The sequence below is a fragment of the Anomaloglossus baeobatrachus genome, chromosome 7 (genome assembly GCF_048569485.1).
Source record: "Anomaloglossus baeobatrachus isolate aAnoBae1 chromosome 7, aAnoBae1.hap1, whole genome shotgun sequence".
In the NCBI taxonomy this organism is placed as follows: Eukaryota; Metazoa; Chordata; class Amphibia; order Anura; family Aromobatidae; genus Anomaloglossus; species Anomaloglossus baeobatrachus.
This window is the reverse complement of record NC_134359.1, coordinates 5856985-5878990: the sequence shown is the minus strand read 5'-3', so window position 1 is coordinate 5878990 and position 22006 is coordinate 5856985. Positions and strand designations below refer to the sequence as shown.

The window sequence follows — 22006 nt, the reverse complement described above, 5'->3', positions numbered from 1 at the left end:
GAGACCGCCACAGAGGAGACCGCCACAGGGGAGACCGCCACAGAGAAGACCAGCACAGAGGAGACCGCCACAGGGGAGACCGCCACAGGGGAGACCGCCACAGAGGAGACCGCCACAGGGGAGACCGGCACAGAGGAGACCACCACAGAGGAGACCGCCACAGAGGAGACCGCCACAGGGGAGACCGCCACAGAGGAGACCGCCACAGAAGAGACCGCCACAGAAGAGACCGCCACAGAAGAGACCACCACAGAGGAGACCGCCACAGAGGAGACCGCCACAGAGGAGACCGCCACAGAGGAGACCGCCACAGGGGAGACATCCACAGAGAAGACCAGCACAGAGGAGACCGCCATAGGGGAGACCACCACAGAGGAGACCGCCACAGGGGAAACCACCACAGGGGAGACCACCACAGAGGAGACCGCCACAGAGGAGACCGCCACAGAGGAGACCGCCACAAAGGAGACCACAACAGAGGAGACCGCCACAGAGGAACCCGCCACAGAGGAGACCGCCACAGAGGAGACCGCCACAGAGGAGACCGCCACAGAGGAGAGCGCCACAGGGGAAACCGCCACAGAGGAGACCGCCACAGAGGAGACCGCCACAGGGGAAACCACCACAGGGGAGACCGCCACAGAGGAAACCGCCACAGGGGAGACCGCCACAGGGGAAACCGCCACACAGGAGACCGCCACAGGGGAAACCGCCACAGAGGAAACCGCCACATAGGAAACCGCCACAGAGGAAACCGCCACAAAGGAGACCGCCACAGAGGAGACCGTCACATAGGAGACCGCCACAGGGGAGACCGCCACAGGGGAGACCTCCACAGAGGAGACCGCCACATGGGAGACCGCCACAGAGGAACCCGCCACAGAGGAGACTGCCATAGGGGAGACCAGCACAGAGGAGACCGCCACAGAGGAGACCGCCACAGGGGAGACCGCCACAGGGGAGACCGCCACAGAGGAGACCGCCACAGAGGAGACCGCCACAGGGGAAACAGCCACAGGGGAAACAGCCACAGGGGAAACCGCCACAGAGGAAACCGCTACAGAGGAGACCGCCAAAGGCGAAACAGCCACAGGGAAAACCGCCACAGAGAAAACCAACACAAAGGAAACCGCCACAGGGGAATCCACCACAGATCACACTGCTGTGCAGTGCACAGATTTCTAAGTGAGCTGTGGGCAGGCTCTGCACAAAAAATATTGTTCAGAAAGGGGAGGAGTTGAGCTGTGATCATTACCTATAGGTTTCTATGGGTGTGTGCTGTGGACATGCTTTGTGAAGGGAGGGGAGGAGGTGAGCTATGACTTCATCTATATATTCTATAGGGGTATATTGTAGGCATGCTCTGTGATCTGATCTTTAATGAAGAGTGTAGTGGGCATGCTTAGTGCAGAGGTTATTGATCAGGGAGGGGGAGAAGGTGAGCTGTGATATTACATATTACTTTATGTAGCAGTGTTGTGGTCGTGCTGTGTGACCTGTTGTACAGGGGTCATTGTGCTCATTATAATTGTAATCCATCAGAGATGTGAACATTCCCCAACATATAGCACCACTCCCACGTCCCCTGACCTCTGTCTGACACTCGCCTTACGGCGGCTTCATCAGTTTCCATTGTTGCGCTGGTCGCTCTGCTGGGATTTGTGATCTTTGTGTTTCAGTGAGGTACCGGAGGTCACAAATCAATACATCTCTATGGAAGCCTTGCTCTGGCCTTTTTTTACCTCATTCTGGCCTCCTTCTTATCCTATTCCATCCTTGCTCTGGCATCATCCAGGTGTCACTCTGGCCTCTTTCTGGCCTTATTCTAGCCCTGTTCCAGCCTTGTCCTGGCCTGTTCTAGTCTTCTCCTGGCCCTGTTTTGGCCTCATTTTGGCCTCGCTCTTACCTCATTCTGGACTCGTCCTAGCCCCATTCTGTCCTTATTTTGGCCCCATTCTGACCTTGTCCTAGCCTGGCTTTAGCCTCATCCTGGCCTTGTGCTAACCTCGTCCAGGCCTCATCCTAGCCCCGTTCTGGCTTCATTCTGGCCTTGTCCTGGCCTGGTTCTGGCCTGGTTCTAGCCTCATCCTGGCCTTGCTCTAACCTCATCCAGGCCTCGTTCTGGCTTCATTCTAGCCTTGTTCTGGCCTGGTTCTAGCCTCATCCTGGCCTTGCTCTAACCTCGTCCAGGCCTCGTTCTGGCTTCATTCTAGCCTTGTTCTGGCCTCGTCTGTTGCCTTGTTCTGGCCTCATCCTTGCCTCACTCTTGCTTCATCCTAGCCCCATTCTGGCTTTATTCTAGCCCTGTTCTAGCCTCGTCCTGGCCTGGTTCTGACCTCGCCCTGGCTCCGTTCTGGCCTCATTCCCGCCTTGCTCTGGCTTTGTCCTAGCCTCATTCTGGCCTTGTGCTGGCCACATTCTGACCTCGTCTTGGCCTGGTTCTTGCCTTGTTTAGCCTCATCTTTGCCTTGTTCTGGCCTCATTTTGGTCTTGCTCTAGTCTCATCCAGGCCTCGTCCTAGCCCCATTTTGGCCTCATTCTGGCCTTGCTCTGGCCTCATTCTGGCCTCACTCCTGCCTTATCCTGGCACTGTTCTGTCCTCGTCCTGGCCTTGCTCTGGCCTCATTCTGGCCTTACTCTGGCCTCATTCTGACCTTGCTCTTGCCTCGTTCTGGCCTCGCTCTTGCCTCGTTCTGGCCTCGCTCTTGCCTCATTCTGGCCTCGCTCTTGCCTCATCCTGGTCGCATTCTGGCTCTCATAGAGATGTATTGCGAGCTTGTGATGCAGTTTCTGAAATTCCGGTCAGTCAGAAATTAATGGCACAAGACGGCGCCGTGGGACCGGAGCAGCGTTGGTAAGAGGTGAAGATGCCGGAAGGAAAGTACGTGACAGGGGGCAGGGAATTTAAAGTGCCCCTTCAGCGCTGAAAAAAACCAAAACAACAAAACTCTGGAGTGGTGCTTTACAGCCAACAGGCTTCAATGTAAACAGTTTCCTGAGCCCCAGGCTACTAGGTGCCATTTATAATACTGGTGTGATGAGGGATCAGCCTTCCGGCACCAGAAGTCGGGTGCGTCTCCCGCCTTTGCACCCCCTATAGATAGGTCCCTGTTTATAAGGCTGGGTACTTACTGTGGCATCTTGTATTTTCTTGTGGACCAGCCTGATGATCAGCCCCTCGGGGGTCCCCACTTCTTCGGCTTCACTTCTCACTGTCACTTGTGGCTTCTCACTGATTACTGGTCTGATGGGAGTCTGGGGTCCTCTTGCTGCTGGGGTCCCGCTAATCTTTTTCCCTCCAAATCTAGATTTTAGAAGCTCAGAAAAAATGTTTGTAGTCTGGAGGTTCATATCGACGAGGTGTATCCTCTGTAAACAGCTGGCGCTCCCCTTCTCCACATAATCCATGATGGCGTCCAGTATATTTTGAGCACACTCTTTTAAAGGGAACCCAAAAATTCCCGCGCTGACAGCCGGCATGGCGATGGAGCTGTGGCCATTTTCTGAGGCCAGTTCTAAGCTTGTGGTAATCGCTCTGCGCAGAAGTCTCTCACATCTCACTTGGGACTGAGAATCCCACCGGGGGCCGACTGTGTGTATGACTTGTTTGCACGGCAGGTTTCCAGCATCGGTAATGACTGAATCCCCGGCGGACAATTTTCCTTCGTTCTTGATGATAAGATTACAATCATTTTGGAGTTTGGTTCCTGCTGCTTTAAGCACGGCCGCGGCCAGACCCCCGCAGTGCTGCAGATCTTCATTAGCGGCATTCACAATGACGTCCACATTGTGTTGGCACAGGTCGTTCTTGTACACCGCGATGGTCACCCCACTTTGCAGCTTCACCTCATATTGGCCTTCATCTACTGGTCTGTTCTCTCCGTCCGTCTCTAATCGGATCACACAATGGAATCTGGTCTTTGCTGTAGTGGCGTGAATTTCTTCAAGGTTCTTACAGAATTTTTTAGCTCCTGGTTTATTGATGCGCAGAAAGTCGCAATGTATTGTGGAAAGAAGACTGCGGACATGAGCGGCGGCATCCTCAGCCTGGACCCTCGGAGCGAACAAGGACACGCTGTTCTTATTCTGCACAACTTTCACATTGGTCGTGATCTTCTGCCACATCTGCGTCTTCTCTTCTTCGATGAATTGCAACATGATCCTGGAGCGAATGGGGACCGTCACCTCCATCACCGTGTGAGCGTCCATGAAGCCTTTCATCTGTTCGTAGCAGGGTCCTATATTGCTGGAAATCCCTGCGAGCACCACATCCTTCTCCGCTCCGGAGGGGAACTCCTGGATCAGGACTGTAGAGGTCTCAGAATTGAAGGACTCATGAAGATGTGATTGAAGACTTCTCCACTCCGGACTGTCAAGGATTTTCTTGTCTGTAACTGGAATTCGCTGACAAATCAGTTCTCGGCCAATTTGCTCCTGGGCATCTATCAAGTCCTTTTTGGAGTGACCGGTCAGTTTGATCGAGCTTTCCTCCATCTCAATGAATGCGTTTATTTTGTGTTGTGCAAAGAGGAGGCAGGAGACCTCGTCATTGTCAGCAGACATCAAGAACTGCAGGACATGCGGGTCCATCTGGATGGATTTGGACTTCAGCTGTTGTTTCACGCTCATTAGCTCACACTTGGCTTGGAGAACTTCTTCTAGCAGTCCAGTGAGCCTGACGTTGTGTGTAGACAGGTCGTACTCCATCTTCAGCTCTGGGACGTCGTCCAGTATCTTCTGCTCCACACCACTGCTACGTATGATATGATAGAGGGCTGCAGACATGGGCTCTGTCCTGGTCGTCACTTTACTACTTTTCTCCACCTTTCTGCTGGTTTCCTCCACCAGTGTCCGGAACATCTGCTCGACCTTATTCACGTCCTTCGTTGTGCCCGCCAGGAAGATCTTCTCAGACCCAGGGTTGTGTTTGATCAATACCTCGCCATAGGCAGCAGTGGAGATCTGATCCTTGATGTCCTCCCAGGCTGACGGGCTCATTTTACAGTCTATGACTTTATATCTTGAGATGAAGAGTGAGAACTCGGCAGAGACCTCCTCAGTCCATGTGCGGACCACTTTCGCCATCGTCCTAGTAGACAGGGTCTTGGAGAAGTCCATGGTTACAATGGGGGTCAGGCAGTCAGGACTCGGCCACTTCATCTCGCAGTGTTTCTCGGCCATCTTGCTTTCTATGAGTTTCGTCTGCTCGTTACTGAGGATAAGCTCCAGTATGTATGGGCTGATGCTGAACTCTTGAGGGGGCGGTAATGTAACATCAGGTTCACTCGCTCCATAGAGATGTAGTTGTAATGACGGGTAGTAGCGATACACGCGAATGGCGGTCTTATTAAACACCAACTGCTTCTTCATCATCATCTTCACAGCTGGAAAAGAGAGCAAAAAGCAACATGGACATCAGCATCATGGCGTGAGATTAATCCATCTCCTGCGATATACCATATATAGATGTATGGCCACCTTATATTCAGCCATATATTTATGTCTGCTTCTATGAAATCAATGTAACCAGCAACATGGCCGCCATTATGGCCCTGACACAGGCCGTAGCGCTGCTACTATGTTTAGTTGATCCCTGCAGACACCATAACTTTGCCTCTTTATACCCCATTCTGGATCCCTCCAATATCCTATGTAGAGGTGGGATCCACTGCTGAGATGGCTGTGGTAGATGGACCATCTTTACTCTTGAGTACTGGTGGTGGTCCGTCTCCCCTCGCCACCCCCCACCCCACCCTGTGAGCACTGCATCTTACCATTGGCATCAGTGAACTTCAGGAGCGCGGCGCCCTCCTCCGGGAACATCACTGCCTCCTGCACCTTCCCTCCGCCGAGTCTGGGGCTCTCAAAGAAGAATGTGAGGTGCTGCTCGGAGGTGTTGGTGGGCAGGTCCTCCACCCGGATTGTGGTGGTCTCCTCTAGAAGCTTCGCCTTTAGTTTCATTTGTATCACTCGGAGACTTGTGGAGAAATTCTGCATGAAGTGGTGAAAATCTGCAAATATAGAGGAAAAACTATATAATGTCCGGAGAATATAAAGACGGTCACACGGGCGGGGCGCGTCCTCCGCAGGTGGAGCAGGAATACGGCTGGAATCCTACATGGGGATATCTGTACACTGTATATAGGGGTGAATATATCCTCTGTATGCTGGGGATATCTGTACACTGTATATAGGGGTGAATATATCCTCTGTATGCTGGGGATATCTGTACACTGTATATAGGGGTGAATATATCCTCTGTATGCTGGGGATATCTGTACACTGTATATAGGGGTGAATATATCCTCTGTATGCTGGGGATATCTGTACACTGTATATAGGGGTGAATATATCCTCTGTATGCTGGGGATATCTGTACACTGTATATAGGGGTGAATATATCCTCTGTATACTGGGGATATCTGTACACTGTATATAGGGGTGAATATATCCTCTGTATGCTGGGGATATCTGTACACTGTATATAGGGGTGAATATATCCTCTGTATGCTGGGGATATCTGTACACTGTATATAGGGGTGAATATATCCTCTGTATACTGGGGATATCTGTACACTGTATATAGGGGTGAATATATCCTCTGTATGCTGGGGATATCTGTACACTGTATATAGGGGTGAATATATCCTCTGTATGCTGGGGATATCTGTACACTGTATATAGGGGTGAATATATCCTCTGTATGCTGGGGATATCTGTACACTGTATATAGGGGTGAATATATCCTCTGTATGCTGGGGATATCTGTACACTGTATATAGGGGTGAATATATCCTCTGTATGCTGGGGATATCTGTACACTAGTGTATATAGGGGTGAATATATCCTCTGTATGCTGGGGATATCTGTACACTGTATATAGGGGTGAATATATCCTCTGTATACTGGGGATATCTGTACACTGTATATAGGGGTGAATATATCCTCTGTATACTGGGGATATCTGTACACTGTATATAGGGGTGAATATATCCTCTGTATGCTGGGGATATCTGTACACTGTATATAGGGGTGAATATATCCTCTGTATACTGGGGATATCTGTACACTGTATATAGGGGTGAATATATCCTCTGTATACTGGGGATATCTGTACACTGTATATAGGGGTGAATATATCCTCTGTATGCTGGGGATATCTGTACACTGTATATAGGGGTGAATATATCCTCTGTATACTGGGGATATCTGTGCACTGTATATAGAGGTGAATATATCCTCTGTATACTGGGGATATCTGTGCACTGTATATAGGGGTGAATATATCCTCTGTATGCTGGGGATATCTGTACACTGTATATAGGGGTGAATATATCCTCTGTATGCTGGGGATATCTGTACACTGTATATAGGGGTGAATATATCCTCTGTATGCTGGGGATATCTGTACACTGTATATAGGGGTGAATATATCCTCTGTATACTGGGGATATCTGTACACTGTATATAGGGGTGAATATATCCTCTGTATGCTGGGGATATCTGTACACTGTATATAGGGGTGAATATATCCTCTGTATGCTGGGGATATCTGTACACTGTATATAGGGGTGAATATATCCTCTGTATGCTGGGGATATCTGTACACTGTATATAGGGGTGAATATATCCTCTGTATGCTGGGGATATCTGTACACTAGTGTATATAGGGGTGAATATATCCTCTGTATACTGGGGATATCTGTACACTGTATATAGGGGTGAATATATCCTCTGTATGCTGGGGATATCTGTACACTGTATATAGGGGTGAATATATCCTCTGTATACTGGGAATATCTGTGCACTGTATATAGAGGTGAATATATCCTCTGTATACTGGGGATATCTGTGCACTGTATATAGGGGTGAATATATCCTCTGTATGCTGGGGATATCTGTACACTGTATATAGGGGTGAATATATCCTCTGTATGCTGGGGATATCTGTGCACTGTATATAGGGGTGAATATATCCTCTGTATACTGGGGATATCTGTACACTGTATATAGGGGTGAATATATCCTCTGTATACTGGGGATATCTGTGCACTGTATATAGAGGTGAATATATCCTCTGTATACTGGGGATATCTGTGCACTGTATATAGGGGTGAATATATCCTCTGTATGCTGGGGATATCTGTACACTGTATATAGGGGTGAATATATCCTCTGTATGCTGGGGATATCTGTGCACTGTATATAGCCTAACTTCCCTAGCAGGGACGCCGACATACTTACCACCACAGCCACCCAGCGGTGACTCCTGCTCCGGCTCCCGCCGCGGCCTCCAGGTCTCAGGGCCTGAGCTCGCAGCTCAGGTCTCCTAGCAACGCAATTAGGACGCGCATGCTCCCCGCTTCTTAAAGAGGCAACGAGACCAGTCCAGAAGTGTCACTATGTATTTAAAGTACCTTCCCCTATAGGGAGAAGCCTCAACACATCATCGAACCTTCCAAGATGGTTACTATGGCTCCAGTGAACTTGCCTCATATTCCTCCAGAGAAGACATTTTGCATCAGAAACAGATAGGATCAGGTTCTGCTGTGGAGTCAGGTTCTGCTGTGGAGTCAGGTTCTGCTGTGGAGTCACTCTTCAGAGTTGGCTGGTCATGCCGGGCAAAGAAAAACTATTGAACGTATCTCGAGACAGTACTGGTGGCCACCATGCAAAAAGATATTGCGGAGTTTATTTCTGCCTGTCCTTTGTCTGCACGAAACAAGACTCCTTGGGAACTTCCGACTGGACGACTTTTACCACTTCCCGTTCCTTCAGCTCCCTGGTGGAACAGCGCTATGGATTTTTATGACCTGTGTTTTCTGGTTGCTCAGTCATCTGGATGGTGGTGGATCACTTCTCGTAGGTGGCTCACTTTACCCCACTGCCTGGTCTTTCACCTGCTCCCGTGCTCGCTGAGACGTCTATTCAGCACATCTTCCGTCTCCTCGGGTTCCTCCTTCACATTGTATCCAACAGGGTGTCCAGTTCACATACGGATTCTGGAGAGCTACTTGTAAACTTGAATGTGTCCCTGTATTTCTGTTCTTACAATCCTCAGTCCAATGGCCAGGTGGAGCGGATCAACCAGATTCTGTCTAATTTCCTATGACATTTTATGAAAGTGCATCGTGACAACTGGGTCAAAGAGTTCTCGTATAATAATCGTAAGCGAGGCATCTGCTAAGTCCTCATTCGTCATTGTGTTTGGCCTAATGTCCCTCTCCTGATGTCAACCACTTCTGACTTTCCTGCTGCCGATGACCTCGAAGAATTTCTTCACAATCTGGGAGGACACTAAAGCAACTCTCAAGAAGTCGTCTGAGTGGATGAAAAAGCATGCAGCCAAAAGAAGCATGGATACACCATGTTTTAGACCAGGAGATAAGTTGTGGCTCTCATCAAGGTACCTCTGTCTCAAGGTGCGCTCTTTAAAGTTAGGCCCTCGCTTTATCGGTTCCAAGGTCATCAAGCAAATCAGTGCTGTGTCCTACCAGTTGAAGCTTCCCGCCTCGTCATGTATGCCCAACTCCTTTCTTGTATCTCTTCTTAAACCTGTAATCTTGAGCCACTTCTTCAAGGACCCCTGTGCCACGCCTTCGCCTGTCAGCTCGGAGGATGTCTTTGAGGTCAAGAATATCAAGGCCATGAAGAAGGTTATAGGAAGGACCCTTTTCCCTTTTCTGGACTGGAAGGAATGTGGTCCTGAAGAGACGTCGTGGAAGCCCAAGGAAAATATTCATGTGCACCTGAACCCGTCCTGTGACCCTGCCCATACCTGAACCGGTACACGATCTGCTTGTGTACCTGAACCCATCCTGTGACTCTGCCAGTACCGGAATCTGGCCTGCCTGTGTACCTGAACCCGTCCTGTGACCCTGCCCATACCTGAACCGGTACACGATCTGCCTGTGTACCTGAACCTGTCCTGTGACCCTACAGTACCTGAACTTGACCTGCCTGTGTACCTGAACCCATCCTGTGACCCTGCCAGTACCTGAACCTGACCTGCCTGTGTACCTGAACCCATCCTGTGACCCTGCCAGTACCTGAACCTGACCTGCCTGTGTACCTGAACCCATCCTGTGATCCTACCAGTATGTGAACACAATCTGCCTGCGTACCTGAACCTGTCCTGTGAAGCTGCCCATACCTGAACCTGAACTTCCTGTGTACCTGAATCTGTCCTGTGACTCTTCCTGTGCCTGAACCTGAACCTGTTCTGTCAGTGTACCTGAACCCGTCCTGTGACCCTGCCTGTGCCTGAACCTGAACCTGTTCTGTCAGTGTACCTGCATCTGTCCTGTGACTCTTCCTGTGCCTGAACCTGAACCCATTCTGTCAGTGTACCTGAACCCGTCTTGTGACCCTGCCTGTGCCTGAACCCGTTCTGTCAGTGTACCTGAACCCGTCCTGTGACCCTACCTGTGCCTGAACCTGAACTGTTCTGTCACTGTACCTGAACCCGTCCTGTGACCCTGCCTGAACCTGAACCTGTTCTGTCAGTGTACCTGAACCTGTCCTGTGACCCTGCCTGTGCCTGAACCTGAACTGTTCTGTCAGTGTACCTGAATCTGTCCTGTGACCCTGCCTGTGCCTGAACCTGAACCCGTTCTGTCAGTGTACCTGAACCTGTCCCGTGACCCTGCCTGTGCCTGAACCTGAACCCGTTCTGTCAGTGTACCTGAACCTGTCCTGTGACCCTGCCTGTGCCTGAACCTGAACTGTTCTATCAGTGTACCTGAACCCGTCCTGTGACCCTGCCTGTGCCTGAACCTGTTCTGTCAGTGTACCTGAACCTGTCCTGTGACCCTGCCTGTGCCTGAACCTGAACTGTTCTGTCACTGTACCTGAACCCGTCCTGTGACCCTGCCTGTGCCTGAACCCGTTCTGTCAGTGTACCTGAACTCGTCCTGTGACCCTGCCTGTGCCTGAACCCGTTCTGTCAGTGTACCTGAACTCGTCCTGTGACCCTGCCTGTGCCTGAACCCGTTCTGTCAGTGTACCTGAACTCGTCCTGTGACCCTGCCTGTGCCTGAACCTGAACTGTTCTGTCAGTGTACCTGAACTCGTCCTGTGACCCTGCCTGTGCCTGAACCTGTTCTGTCAGTGTACCTGAACTCGTCCTGTGACCCTGCCTGTGCCTGAACCCGTTCTGTCAGTGTACCTGAACTCGTCCTGTGACCCTGCCTGTGCCTGAACCTGTTCTGTCAGTGTACCTGAACTCGTCCTGTGACCCTGCCTGTGCCTGAACCCGTTCTGTCAGTGTACCTGAACTCGTCCTGTGACCCTGCCTGTGCCTGAACCTGAACCTGTTCTGTCAGTGTACCTGAACCCGTCCTGTGACCCTGCCTGAACCTGAACCTGTTCTGTCACTGTACCTGAACCTGTCCTGTGACCCTACCTGTGCCTGAACCTGAACCTGTTCTGTCAGTGTACCTGAACCCGTCCTGTGACTCTGCCTGTGCCTGAACCTGAACTGTTCTGTCAGTGTACCTGAACCCGTCCTGTGACCCTGCCTGTGCCTGAACCTGAACCTGTTCTGTCAGTGTACCTGAACCCGTCCTGTGACCCTGCCTGTGCCTGAACCTGAACCTGTTCTGTCAGTGTACCTGAACTCGTCCTGTGACCCTACCTGTGCCTGAACCTGAACCTGTTCTGTCAGTGTACCTGAACCCGTCCTGTGACCCTACCTGTGCCTGAACCTGAACCTGTTCTGTCACTGTACCTGAACTCGTCCTGTGACCCTGCCTGTGCCTGAACCTGAACTGTTCTGTCAGTGTACCTGAACCCGTCCTGTGACCCTGCCTGTGCCTGAACCTGAACCTGTTCTGTCAGTGTACCTGAACCCGTCCTGTGACCCTGCCTGTGCCTGAACCTGAACCTGTTCTGTCAGTGTACCTGAACCCGTCCTGTTACCCTACCTGTGCCTGAACCTGAACCTGTTCTGTCACTGTACCTGAACTCGTCCTGTGACCCTGCCTGTGCCTGAACCTGAACCTGTTCTGTCAGTGTACCTGAACCCGTCCTGTGACTCTGCCTGTGCCTGAACTTGAACCCGTTCTGTCAGTGTACCTGAACCCGTCCTGTGACTCTGCCTGTGCCTGAACTTGAACCCTTCTTGTCTGAACCAACCGTGATCCCGGACCCATCCTTCTACCCTGAACCAGTCCGTGGTCCTGTACCTGTCCTGTCTGCCTCTCAGCACCCGACCCGCCATATTCTCTTTGTCTGTACCCCTGGGGTCAGTTGATGCAGTCCGGGGAGTGTTACCTAGTGTCTACCAGGAGCCAAGCCCAAGCACACCATCAGAGGCTCTGGTGAATACCCGGTAGGCATTTAGTCAGGCCCCTCCAGGGTAAGTCTGACATGTGGATCAGTGGGACCACAACCACCAGTGTGACACACTGTATACGGGGGTGACTATGTCCTCTGTATACTGGGATATCTGTGCACTGTATATAGGGGTATATATGTCCTCTGTACAGGGCTCACCTATGTCACAGGTGAAGGTGATGGCAGCACTTTTGCGCTCAGGAATCATCTCCACGTGGAAGTCTTGGTCCTTGCTGCTGGCACTGAGATTCTCCACGAGGAGGGCTACCATGTCAGATGTGTACGAGTCCGGGACATTCTCTATCAGGACCAGGGTCCAGGTGGCGTCCAGCGCCCCCCCATCTGCACCAGTGGCTGTGGACAAATCATAGATGTGTTAATATACAGACACCAGGCACTCGCTGCCTCTGTATAGCACCAGTAATGAAGAGGAGCTGCGTACACCGTCAGGGGCTCAGATGTACGTGAGCGAATTGATGGCGGCAGTGAAGCAGGGGTTATGGGGCTCACCTGTCACAATGTGACTACAGGTATCTCGCTTGGTCATGGGAGGAGCGCACAACACACAGTGAACACCAGGAAAACAATACAACGGTTGGTCCTCGCGCTCGGGAGAGGGGAGCGGGGTCATCTCCTAGCACTCACCTGAGGCTGAACCCTGCACTCACTAACGTCCCTGGTCGGGTCGTTCCCCCCTTTCGTCATCACGTGCCTAGGCCCTCGCTGACCCTAAACTCACCCTGGCCAGTGAAGGCCAGCAAGACACTGGTATCGCCACTACAATAAGACAAGACAGGGAAGGTAAGACAAGCAGGTGGGGAAAGACACAGCAAGCTCTCCTTGGTTTCTCCTGTAAGGAATTCCACAGCTGCAATAGAAACGACACCACTGCTGTGCAGCGCCAAGTTCCATCAACATGGTCAGCATACGTATGAGCTATAGCCGGCATAGAAAGGAGTGAGGAGCGGTGTGAGGTAAATCCTGGGATATGAAGAGGAATTATGATTTCCAGTCATAATCGCTCTCATCACTCCATGGCAGTGCCCCCTCCCTTCTTGTTCTCAGATGTCCAACATCTGGGAAGGTGTCACATCCCAGCAACACATCCCATGGCCATCTCCTGTGATATGGAGATTAGATGATCTGGGAACAGTGGACACAGGATGCCTCCCTGCCGTGACCCTGTAGCGGGGGCTGCTATCTACTTAGCAAGCTTGGAAGTATCCAGACAGAACGACTGCAGTAAAATATGGTTCATATCTCGTGAGCCATATTTCCCATAAAAATGGCAGGCATAAAAATGGTGTCTCCGCATGCGGATGATGCTGGCACACCCTTTTTATGGGAGTGGGACCTTGGGAAGTACCCCAGGCGTGATATCAGCCAATGGGGAACTGGTAGACAAGTCATAAGTCCTCTCGTTCTGCAGCTAAATTCATAACTGTCACAATGAGAGCGTTGGTGTCTGCCTACGACGTTCCCAGGCCAAGTTATGGCCCGTATCCCCTGTTGTGGATATTATCCATAACTCCAACCAGGGGTGGAGCAGTGCTCCCTCTGAGGTCACAAAGGTAGGAGGGGACCTGGATTTGCCCAGGTTGATAACCCCAATTCGGCTATTTTCCAGCGTTCTTTTGCTCGGGGGTCTGGTCAGGGAAGACCTGTGAGGGAGATCCTGGAAACCTGGTCCACGGCGCCCCCCTGTGGCCAGACGCACAAGGTAACTGCTGGAACTGTGTATGCCTGTTTGTAAACCATGCTTTGATTGTAACTGTACTCTGACATATGTATATTCTGTAGATTCCCTATTGTATATATTGTAGTTTCTAGTGTGCTTTAGGCTGATTAAATTATATAATTAATCTTGGGCTGTTCTGTTATCTCGATCTTGAATCCCATGTCTGTGTGTTCAGCTAATAGTTACCGTAAATCGGTTGGTGGCAGCGAGTTGTGCCAAGGATCATTGTGGGGCGGCCAGTGAGAGGCGAGAAGGTTCTTATATATTCCGTCCGCGGAGGTCGGAGGAATATATACCCTACTCTCACCGGGGACCCTTCAATCATCGGCACAGGAGAATAGCGGCCTCCTTGCTTATTTTCGGGCAATTCCATAATTGGCCTGACTATAAGAGGGGCGCTAGAGAGCGCATCACGTGCTCTGTCGGTCGGGAGGTATGAAGTAGGGGTGACCCCCACTTGTTACCCCCCAATCGTGACATTGGTGGCCAGCGCGGGGGATTTCTGAGTGACCCCCCCGGTGGTTCGTGACAAGCGGATTTATATATATAGTTATATTATAAGACAGCGGCTGCAGCTGAGGATACAACTAACTGATAGATCACTGCAGGATAGAAATGCACCTTAACTCCTTCAGTACCAGATGGAATTAAATATGCTCCAAGTGAGGGTAAATGGTGACCGGGCAGTAAAGCGGATCTGCAATCCACAATACGCTGTGACGTTCTGATCCCAGAACGACCCGAGAGCACATCAGGCCGTGCCCCACTCGTGACATTGCCTGTTACCTGCACGCCTGTCAGGTTTATGTTCTCTCGTAACAGTCGGGCGTCTCTGCCGTACCCATGATGGGTCCCTGAAACTGTTCTCTATGTTATTGTTTCACTTTATATTGTTACTTTAGATTAGAAGAATATCTCGTGATATCATACCACTATAACAATAGCACTCATCTTCCCATAGACCTCACCTGTGTCCACACCGGGGCTCAGTGGTGACTGCAAAGAGAAAAGATGCTTTAATCACTAATGAAGACGTCAGCTGCTGACGAGGGATGATTGTATCTGCACAGATGCTCAGGGTCTGTGCACTTACGTCTGGTGATGACGGGGGGAGCTTGAGCCTCAGATTTATTGTCTTCCCTTCTGTAATTTTCAGCTTCTGGTTTTCTTTCCGCAAAACGTTGTCCCGAACTGTAGGGAGTAGAGGAGGGAGCATTGCAGGTCACTGCCAGCAGGGGGCACTACATGATCATTTTACATTGACATTTACAGGCAGCGTGTGGCTTAAAGTATTATGACAACAAAAATATAATGGTCTGTGGATCTGGAAATGTCACCGGGAACTGAAATCCACGAAGGAAATCTCCACCATATATGAGAGACAGCAGGTCCACCACAAGAGAGCGCTCTAGAGTCAGCATATGTCTATCCCCGGGGGTCTAATGTAACAGCCCTGACCCTGGGCACTTACCCTCCATCTTTCTGACCCCGGGCACTTACCCTCCTCATCCCTAATACCAAGCACTTACCCTCCTCATCCCTAATACCAGGCACTTACCCTCCTCATCTCTGACCCCGGAACTCTGGGTACTTACTCTCTTTCTCTCTGACCCCAGGTTCCTACCCCCCTATCTCCTTGACCCTGGACACTTACCCTCCTCAACTCTGACCCCGGGTTCCTACCCTCCTCTTCCCTGACCCCGGGCACTCACCCTCCTCATTCCTGACCCTGGGTTTCTACCCTCCTCTTCCCTGACCCCGGGCACTCACCCTCCTCATTCCTGACCCTGGGTTTCTACCCTCCTCTTCCCTGACCCCGGGCACTCACCTTCCTCTTCCCTGACCCCGGGCACTTACCCTCCTCATCCCTGACCCCGGGCACTTACCTTCCTCATCCCTGACCCCCAGATACTTACTATCCTCATCCCTGACCCCAGGTACTTATCCTTCTCATCACTGACACCGGGCACTTAGGCTACTTTCACACATCCGGTTTTTGCTCTGCGGCACAATACGGCGCTCTGCAGAAAAAACACAACCGTTTTTTTTCCCCCGGTTGCAGAGTTTTTTGCAAAGACTTACATTAGTGCCATATTGTGCCGCATGGGCTTGCGTTCAGTCCGGTTTTTGCCGCATGCGGCAGATTTAGCCGATGCCGCGGCCGGATGGAACGTTGCCTGCAACGTTTTTTGCTCTGGCAAAAAAAAAACGCATCGCGCCGCATCCGGCCGCTGCGGCGCATTTTTCAATGCATGCCTATGGACGCCGGATGCGGTTTCTTCCACTGCGCATGCTCAGTAGCATGCCGCAACCGGAAAAAACCGGACCGGCCGCATGTAAAAACGTATGCAAAGGATGCAGTGTTTTCGCCGCATCCGTTGCATAGGTTTCACAGCCGGATTGAGCCGCAGAGCTCAAACCGGATGTGTGAAAGTAGCCTTACTCTGCTCCCTCCTCATCCCTGACCCCGGACACTTACGCTCCTCATCCCTAACCCCGGGTTCTTACCCTCCTCAACCCTGACCCCAGGTACGTTTCCTCCTCATCGCTGACCCCAGGCACTTACCCTCCTGATTCCTTACCCTGGGCACTTACCCTCCTCCCCTCTGACCCCGGGCTCTTACCCTCCTCACCTCTGACCCTGAGCTCTTACCCTCCTCACCTCTGACCCCGGGCTCTTACCCTCCTCACCTCTGACCCCGGGCTCTTACCCTCCTCTCCTCTGACCCCAGGTACTTACCCTCCTCACCTCTGACCCCGGGCTCTTACCCTCCTCACCTCTGACCCCGGGCTCTTACCCTCCTCTCCTCTGACCCCAGGTACTTACCCTCCTCTCCTCTGACCCCGGGCTCTTACCCTCCTCCCCTCTGACCCCGGGCTCTTACCCTCCTCTCCTCTGACCCCGGGCTCTTACCCTCCTCCCCTCTGACCCCGGGCTCTTACCCTCCTCTCCTCTGACCCCGGGCTCTTACCCTCTTACCCTCCTCTCCTCTGACCCCGGGCTCTTACCCTCCTCTCCTCTGACCCTGGGCTCTTACCCTCCACATCCTTGAAGTGTATCAGGACATATCCCCGGCTGTCCTCCTGCTCTCGGATCTCACATTCTCCTCCATTAGACTTCTTCTTGCTCTGGAAATGCAGCAGCAGTTTGTTTTTCAGCTTCTTCAGGCTCTCGGGGCCCTCGTCCCACTGTAGTGACAGGGGGAACTGGAAGGAGCCGTCCTCCATGGTGGTGGTGTCCACATAGGTTGTAGCTGGGGTTTGTTTCCCTGTGTCTGCGAGCTGTGATCTGTAGGGACTAGTGCGACTCCCTCAGTTTCACTTTCATTTATTCTCGCTTTCAGCTGTTCCTGGGAAGTCCCTGCTGTCCTCGTCAGCTGCTGACTCTGATGGGCGTCTCTGCCGTCCTGAGGACTCTGGCCTCCTGGTGGTCGGTCACATGGGAGGATCAGCCACGACACCATAATATAGGAACAGGTCCTGTAATGAGGAGAGGCCTGATGTTACCATGTTTACCAAAGGGGTATATATGGGGCTGTAATGATGAGCCAGGGGAGCCTCCGGCCTTGTAGTCGTGGCTGTAGTTTTCAGGCTTGTCCCTGGCTTCACCACTACCTCAAGGTCGGGGACTGACTTGGTGGGGCAGAGTGTGATGGTGCATTCGCCGGACGATGTACAAACGATCTTCAGACAAAGGGTGCTGGTTACAAACGACATCCTTTATTGTACAACACGATCCGGCAGTAAAATCAGGCACTTTCGGTGGAGCTGGGGGCAGCCTGCCCTAACGCACCCTCTGGTGGGGATATGCCCGGGGTACTCCACTTCGCCGGGCTCCCACACTTTGGTTTCACGCACACCGGACCCACACCAGTTGCTTCACACCCTGAGGTTTCGTTCCACACCTTACTCTCCGGCGCCCCCTGCTGTTCCCGCTCACACACTCTGCCCCTCGATGTTCACACTCTTCCGTCCCGGATCCAACTACCTACACACACACACACATTCCCCTATGATTCAGCCGGCTCCTCCTCCCCGGTGGCGACAGCCGTCCCACCCGGCCACTAGGGGTGCCCTATCACAATATACAATAAAAGTCAAACATTTTTATTAATTACAATTCCGGGTTATCTCAGCTCCCTCCTGTAGGGGGTATGCTCACCCACTACACGCCTCCCCTCTAAAAATCCGAGCCTCCCGGCAAGGCTCTATCTATAAACACATAAACTGTAAAAACGGACATAACATGGTGATAACCTTCAGCCCAGTCCACAACAGGCGGCCCGTCCGAGAAAAGGGGCACCAGTCCAGCGCCCGGCAGCTTAGCAGCGCTCCCGGTCTTTGCTGGCGCCCGGAGGCTTAGCAGCGCTCCCGGTCTTAGATGGCGCCCGGAGGCTCAACAGCGCTCCCGGTCTTAGATGGCGCCCGGAGGCTCAACAGCGCTCCCGGTCTTTGATGGCGAGCAACAGGCATGTAAAACTTGTAACAACTGCAAACTCTTCGCCCTGCGGAGGAGTCCCTGACTCAGTCTGGCAGCGAACTCTCTCCGGGCTTTAACAACTGGAACATAAACTTCTGCCGGTCAATCAACAATACCGGTCTTCATACAAGCCGTCTGCGGTGATCTACTCCGGAGGCCAGGACCGCTTCCATTCGGCCGCCTGGGCCTGGATGTAGGCACCCAGGGACTGCCCAGGTTGGCGGCGTACCCTCCGGAAAGATACAGGAGCGAAAGGGGGCTCCGATGGCGTGGCTTCTTTGGTTCCCGGCGGGGGTGATGGAGTCGCTACCCGGGGTGGTTGAAGCACGGGTTGCGGCACGTCCAGGACAATTACCGGACGATTAGTAACGCTTTGGTTAACCGCCACCACCGGGGTACCCTTTTCCGGGTCAGCGGTCGGGCCAGACTGCACCTCCGGTGTGAACGCCAAGGTGCGCCTGGAATGGGAGGCTTCGGTCGACATCGGTTTTGGCTGGTTCCGGCGCCGTTCCTGGTGCTCCTCCCATTCCAGCTCCTGTTGCCATTGAGCCGCTTCCCGGGCGGTCGGCATCCGGGTCACTCCAACTGCGAAAAGGCCGCGGCTTCCCGCCTCGGGTAAAAATTGCACTTTCTCACCCGGATAAAGTGTGTGAAGCCGCTTCGGTAGACCCTCCACGTCCAGATGCACCCGATTATAAAAATAGTCATCTCCGGTACTCGCTTCCCGGATGAACCCATAGCCCTCCTGCTGGTTGAACTTCACCACTATACCAGTGGTGAATTGCAGGGCCAGCTCCTCACCGCCGAGACCGGACATCATTTCCCGGACGATGGTCTCCGCAAGCAGCCGCTCTTGGACGGGGTCTGGTACCGGAGACGGAGCCCTTGGGTACGGTATGGGAGACGGGATTACAGGGTCCCAAAAGAAGCCCCGGTGGTCTTGTTCCAGCCTCTCGGCAAGCACTTCGGCCGGCTCCCGCACGGGGACAGATGGTGCTGCGGCTGTGGCGACGGCCTGAGGTGTCTCCAAGGGGGAATACGTAATCCCCAGGGGCCGGTTCCCCACCGGTAGCTGGGTGGCATAAGTTGCCCGTACCTCCGTGGTAGTGCCTCCGGTTGTCGCGTCCCAGGTGGTCAGCCAGGTCACCTTCTCCGGACGTGCTGGGCCCCCTGGCACAGTCGGGACATCAAGCAGGGGCGCTGCTGCTGCGGTAGCGTGCTTGGGACGCTCCCGGCCTAGGCTAGTCAGGGCCATGGCAGTGGCAAGTTCCTGCTGTTGGCTGGAGGTTTCCATCTCTCTATCTTCCAGTGTCGCTAGTAATGGCGGCGGGGTCGATGCTGAGACTGGAGGAAGTGGAGGCGGGCCTATGTTTCCCGCTCTTGGGCATGCTCCACCCCCAGCCTCACACATCATCTTGACTCCTCCGCGGCGGTTCTTCTTTTTCTTCAAAATACCGCCCACTTCATATTTCTTTCTTCGTGCCCTGGGACTGGCGCCTCCCCTCTTTGGGCGGAGTACTCCGTACTTTTTCTTCGGCACCGGCCAGCCCCAGGCTCTTCTTTTGGCGCCAATTTTCCGCGCCCTTTCTTCCTCAGCTTCACAGACGGTGGCCATCTTGCCGCCATCTTGTGCCCGGTCCAACGCCTTAGGCACTTCTTCCTCCCACCATGGGACTGGGAATCTTCTCTCATAGCCCGGATACGGTGCACTCGGCACCACCTGATCTCCGGCTTCTTGGGTTCCTGGCAGGGAATTCGCATCCTGCCGACTACGCCACATGTAATGATGAGCCAGGGGAGCCTCCGGCCTTGTAGTCGTGGCTGTAGTTTTCAGGCTTGTCCCTGGCTTCACCACTACCTCAAGGTCGGGGACTGACTTGGTGGGGCAGAGTGTGATGGTGCATTCGCCGGACGATGTACAAACGATCTTCAGACAAAGGGTGCTGGTTACAAACGACATCCTTTATTGTACAACACGATCCGGCAGTAAAATCAGGCACTTTCGGTGGAGCTGGGGGCAGCCTGCCCTAACGCACCCTCTGGTGGGGATATGCCCGGGGTACTCCACTTCGCCGGGCTCCCACACTTTGGTTTCACGCACACCGGACCCACACCAGTTGCTTCACACCCTGAGGTTTCTTTCCACACCTTACTCTCCGGCGCCCCCTGCTGGTCCCGCTCACACACTCTGCCCCTCGATGTTCACACTCTTCCGTCCCGGATCCAACTACCTACACACACACACACATTCCCCTATGATTCAGCCGGCTCCTCCTCCCCGGTGGCGACAGCCATCCCACCCGGCCACTAGGGGTGCCCTATCACAATATACAATAAAAGTCAAACATTTTTATTAATTACAATTCCGGGTTATCTCAGCTCCCTCCTGTAGGGGGTATGCTCACCCACTACAGGGTCATCCGCGTACATTTACAGTGCCTTGCGAAAGTATTCGCCCCCTTGAATTTTTCAGCCTTCTCCCACATTTCAGGCTTCAAACATAAAGATAAAATGTGAATGTTCTGGTGAAGAATCTACAACAAGTGACACAATTGTGAAGATGAAGGAAATTTCTTGCTTATTTTACACTTTTGTAAAAAAATAAATAACTGTAAATTGTGGCGTGCAATATTATTTATCCCCTGTAAGTGAATCCTTTGTAGCGCCCCCTTTTGCTGCGATTACAGCTGCAGTCTCTTGGGGTATGGCTCTATCAGTTTTGCACATGGAGAGGTGAAATTTTCGCCCGTTCTTCCTATGTAAACAGCTGGAGCTGAGTGAGGTTGGATGGAGGCGTTTGTGAACAGCAGTTTTCAGCTCTTTCCACAGATTCTCGATTGGGTTCAGGTCTGGACTGTGACTTGGCCATTCTAACACCTGGATACGGTTATTTGTGAACCATTCCATTGTAGATTTTGCTTTATGTTTGGGATCATTGTCTTGTTGGAAGACAAATCTCCGTCCCAGTCTCAGGTCTTTTGCAGACTCCAACAGGTTTTCTTCAAGAATGGTCCTGTATTTGGCTCCATCCATCTTCCCATCAATTTTAACCATCTTCCCTGTCCCTGCTGAAGAAAAGCAGGCCCAAACCATGATGCTGCCACCACCATGTTTGACAGTGGGGATGGTGTGTGCAGGGTGATGAGCTGTATTGCTTATCGTTTGGCATTGTGCCCATATAGTGTGATTTTGGTTTCATCTGAGCAGAGCCCCTTCCTCCACATGTTTGGGGTCTCCAGGCGGCTTGTGGGAAACTTTAAACAACACTTTTTATGGATATCTTTGAGAAATGGCTTTCTTCTTGCCTCTCTTCCATAAAGGCCATATTTGTGCAGTGTAGACTGATTGTTGTGCTATGGACAGACTCTCCCACCTCAGCTGTAGATCTCTGCAGATCATCCAGAGGGATCATGGGCCTCTTGGCTGCATCTCTGATCAGTCTTCTCCTTGTG

At 52.3% G+C, this 22006-nt stretch overlaps 1 protein-coding gene across 2 annotated transcripts in view; it reads right to left on the bottom strand.

Annotated features, from left to right (window-relative positions):
- LOC142244898 (protein mono-ADP-ribosyltransferase PARP14-like) overlaps positions 1-17402 on the bottom strand; it is a 55699-nt gene extending 38297 nt beyond the window's left edge. For both annotated transcript variants that reach the window (XM_075316978.1, XM_075316979.1), the window contains exons 1-6: positions 17113-17402; positions 15168-15265; positions 15043-15070; positions 12496-12690; positions 5775-6011; positions 3133-5384 (exon numbers count right to left, since the gene is read on the bottom strand). In XM_075316978.1, the coding sequence (XP_075173093.1) occupies positions 3133-5384; positions 5775-6011; positions 12496-12690; positions 15043-15070; positions 15168-15265; positions 17113-17302 (3000 nt within the window). In that variant the 5' untranslated portion in view covers positions 17303-17402. The remainder of the gene's footprint in view (positions 1-3132; positions 5385-5774; positions 6012-12495; positions 12691-15042; positions 15071-15167; positions 15266-17112) is intronic.
- Between the last annotated feature and the right edge of the window lie 4604 nt (positions 17403-22006).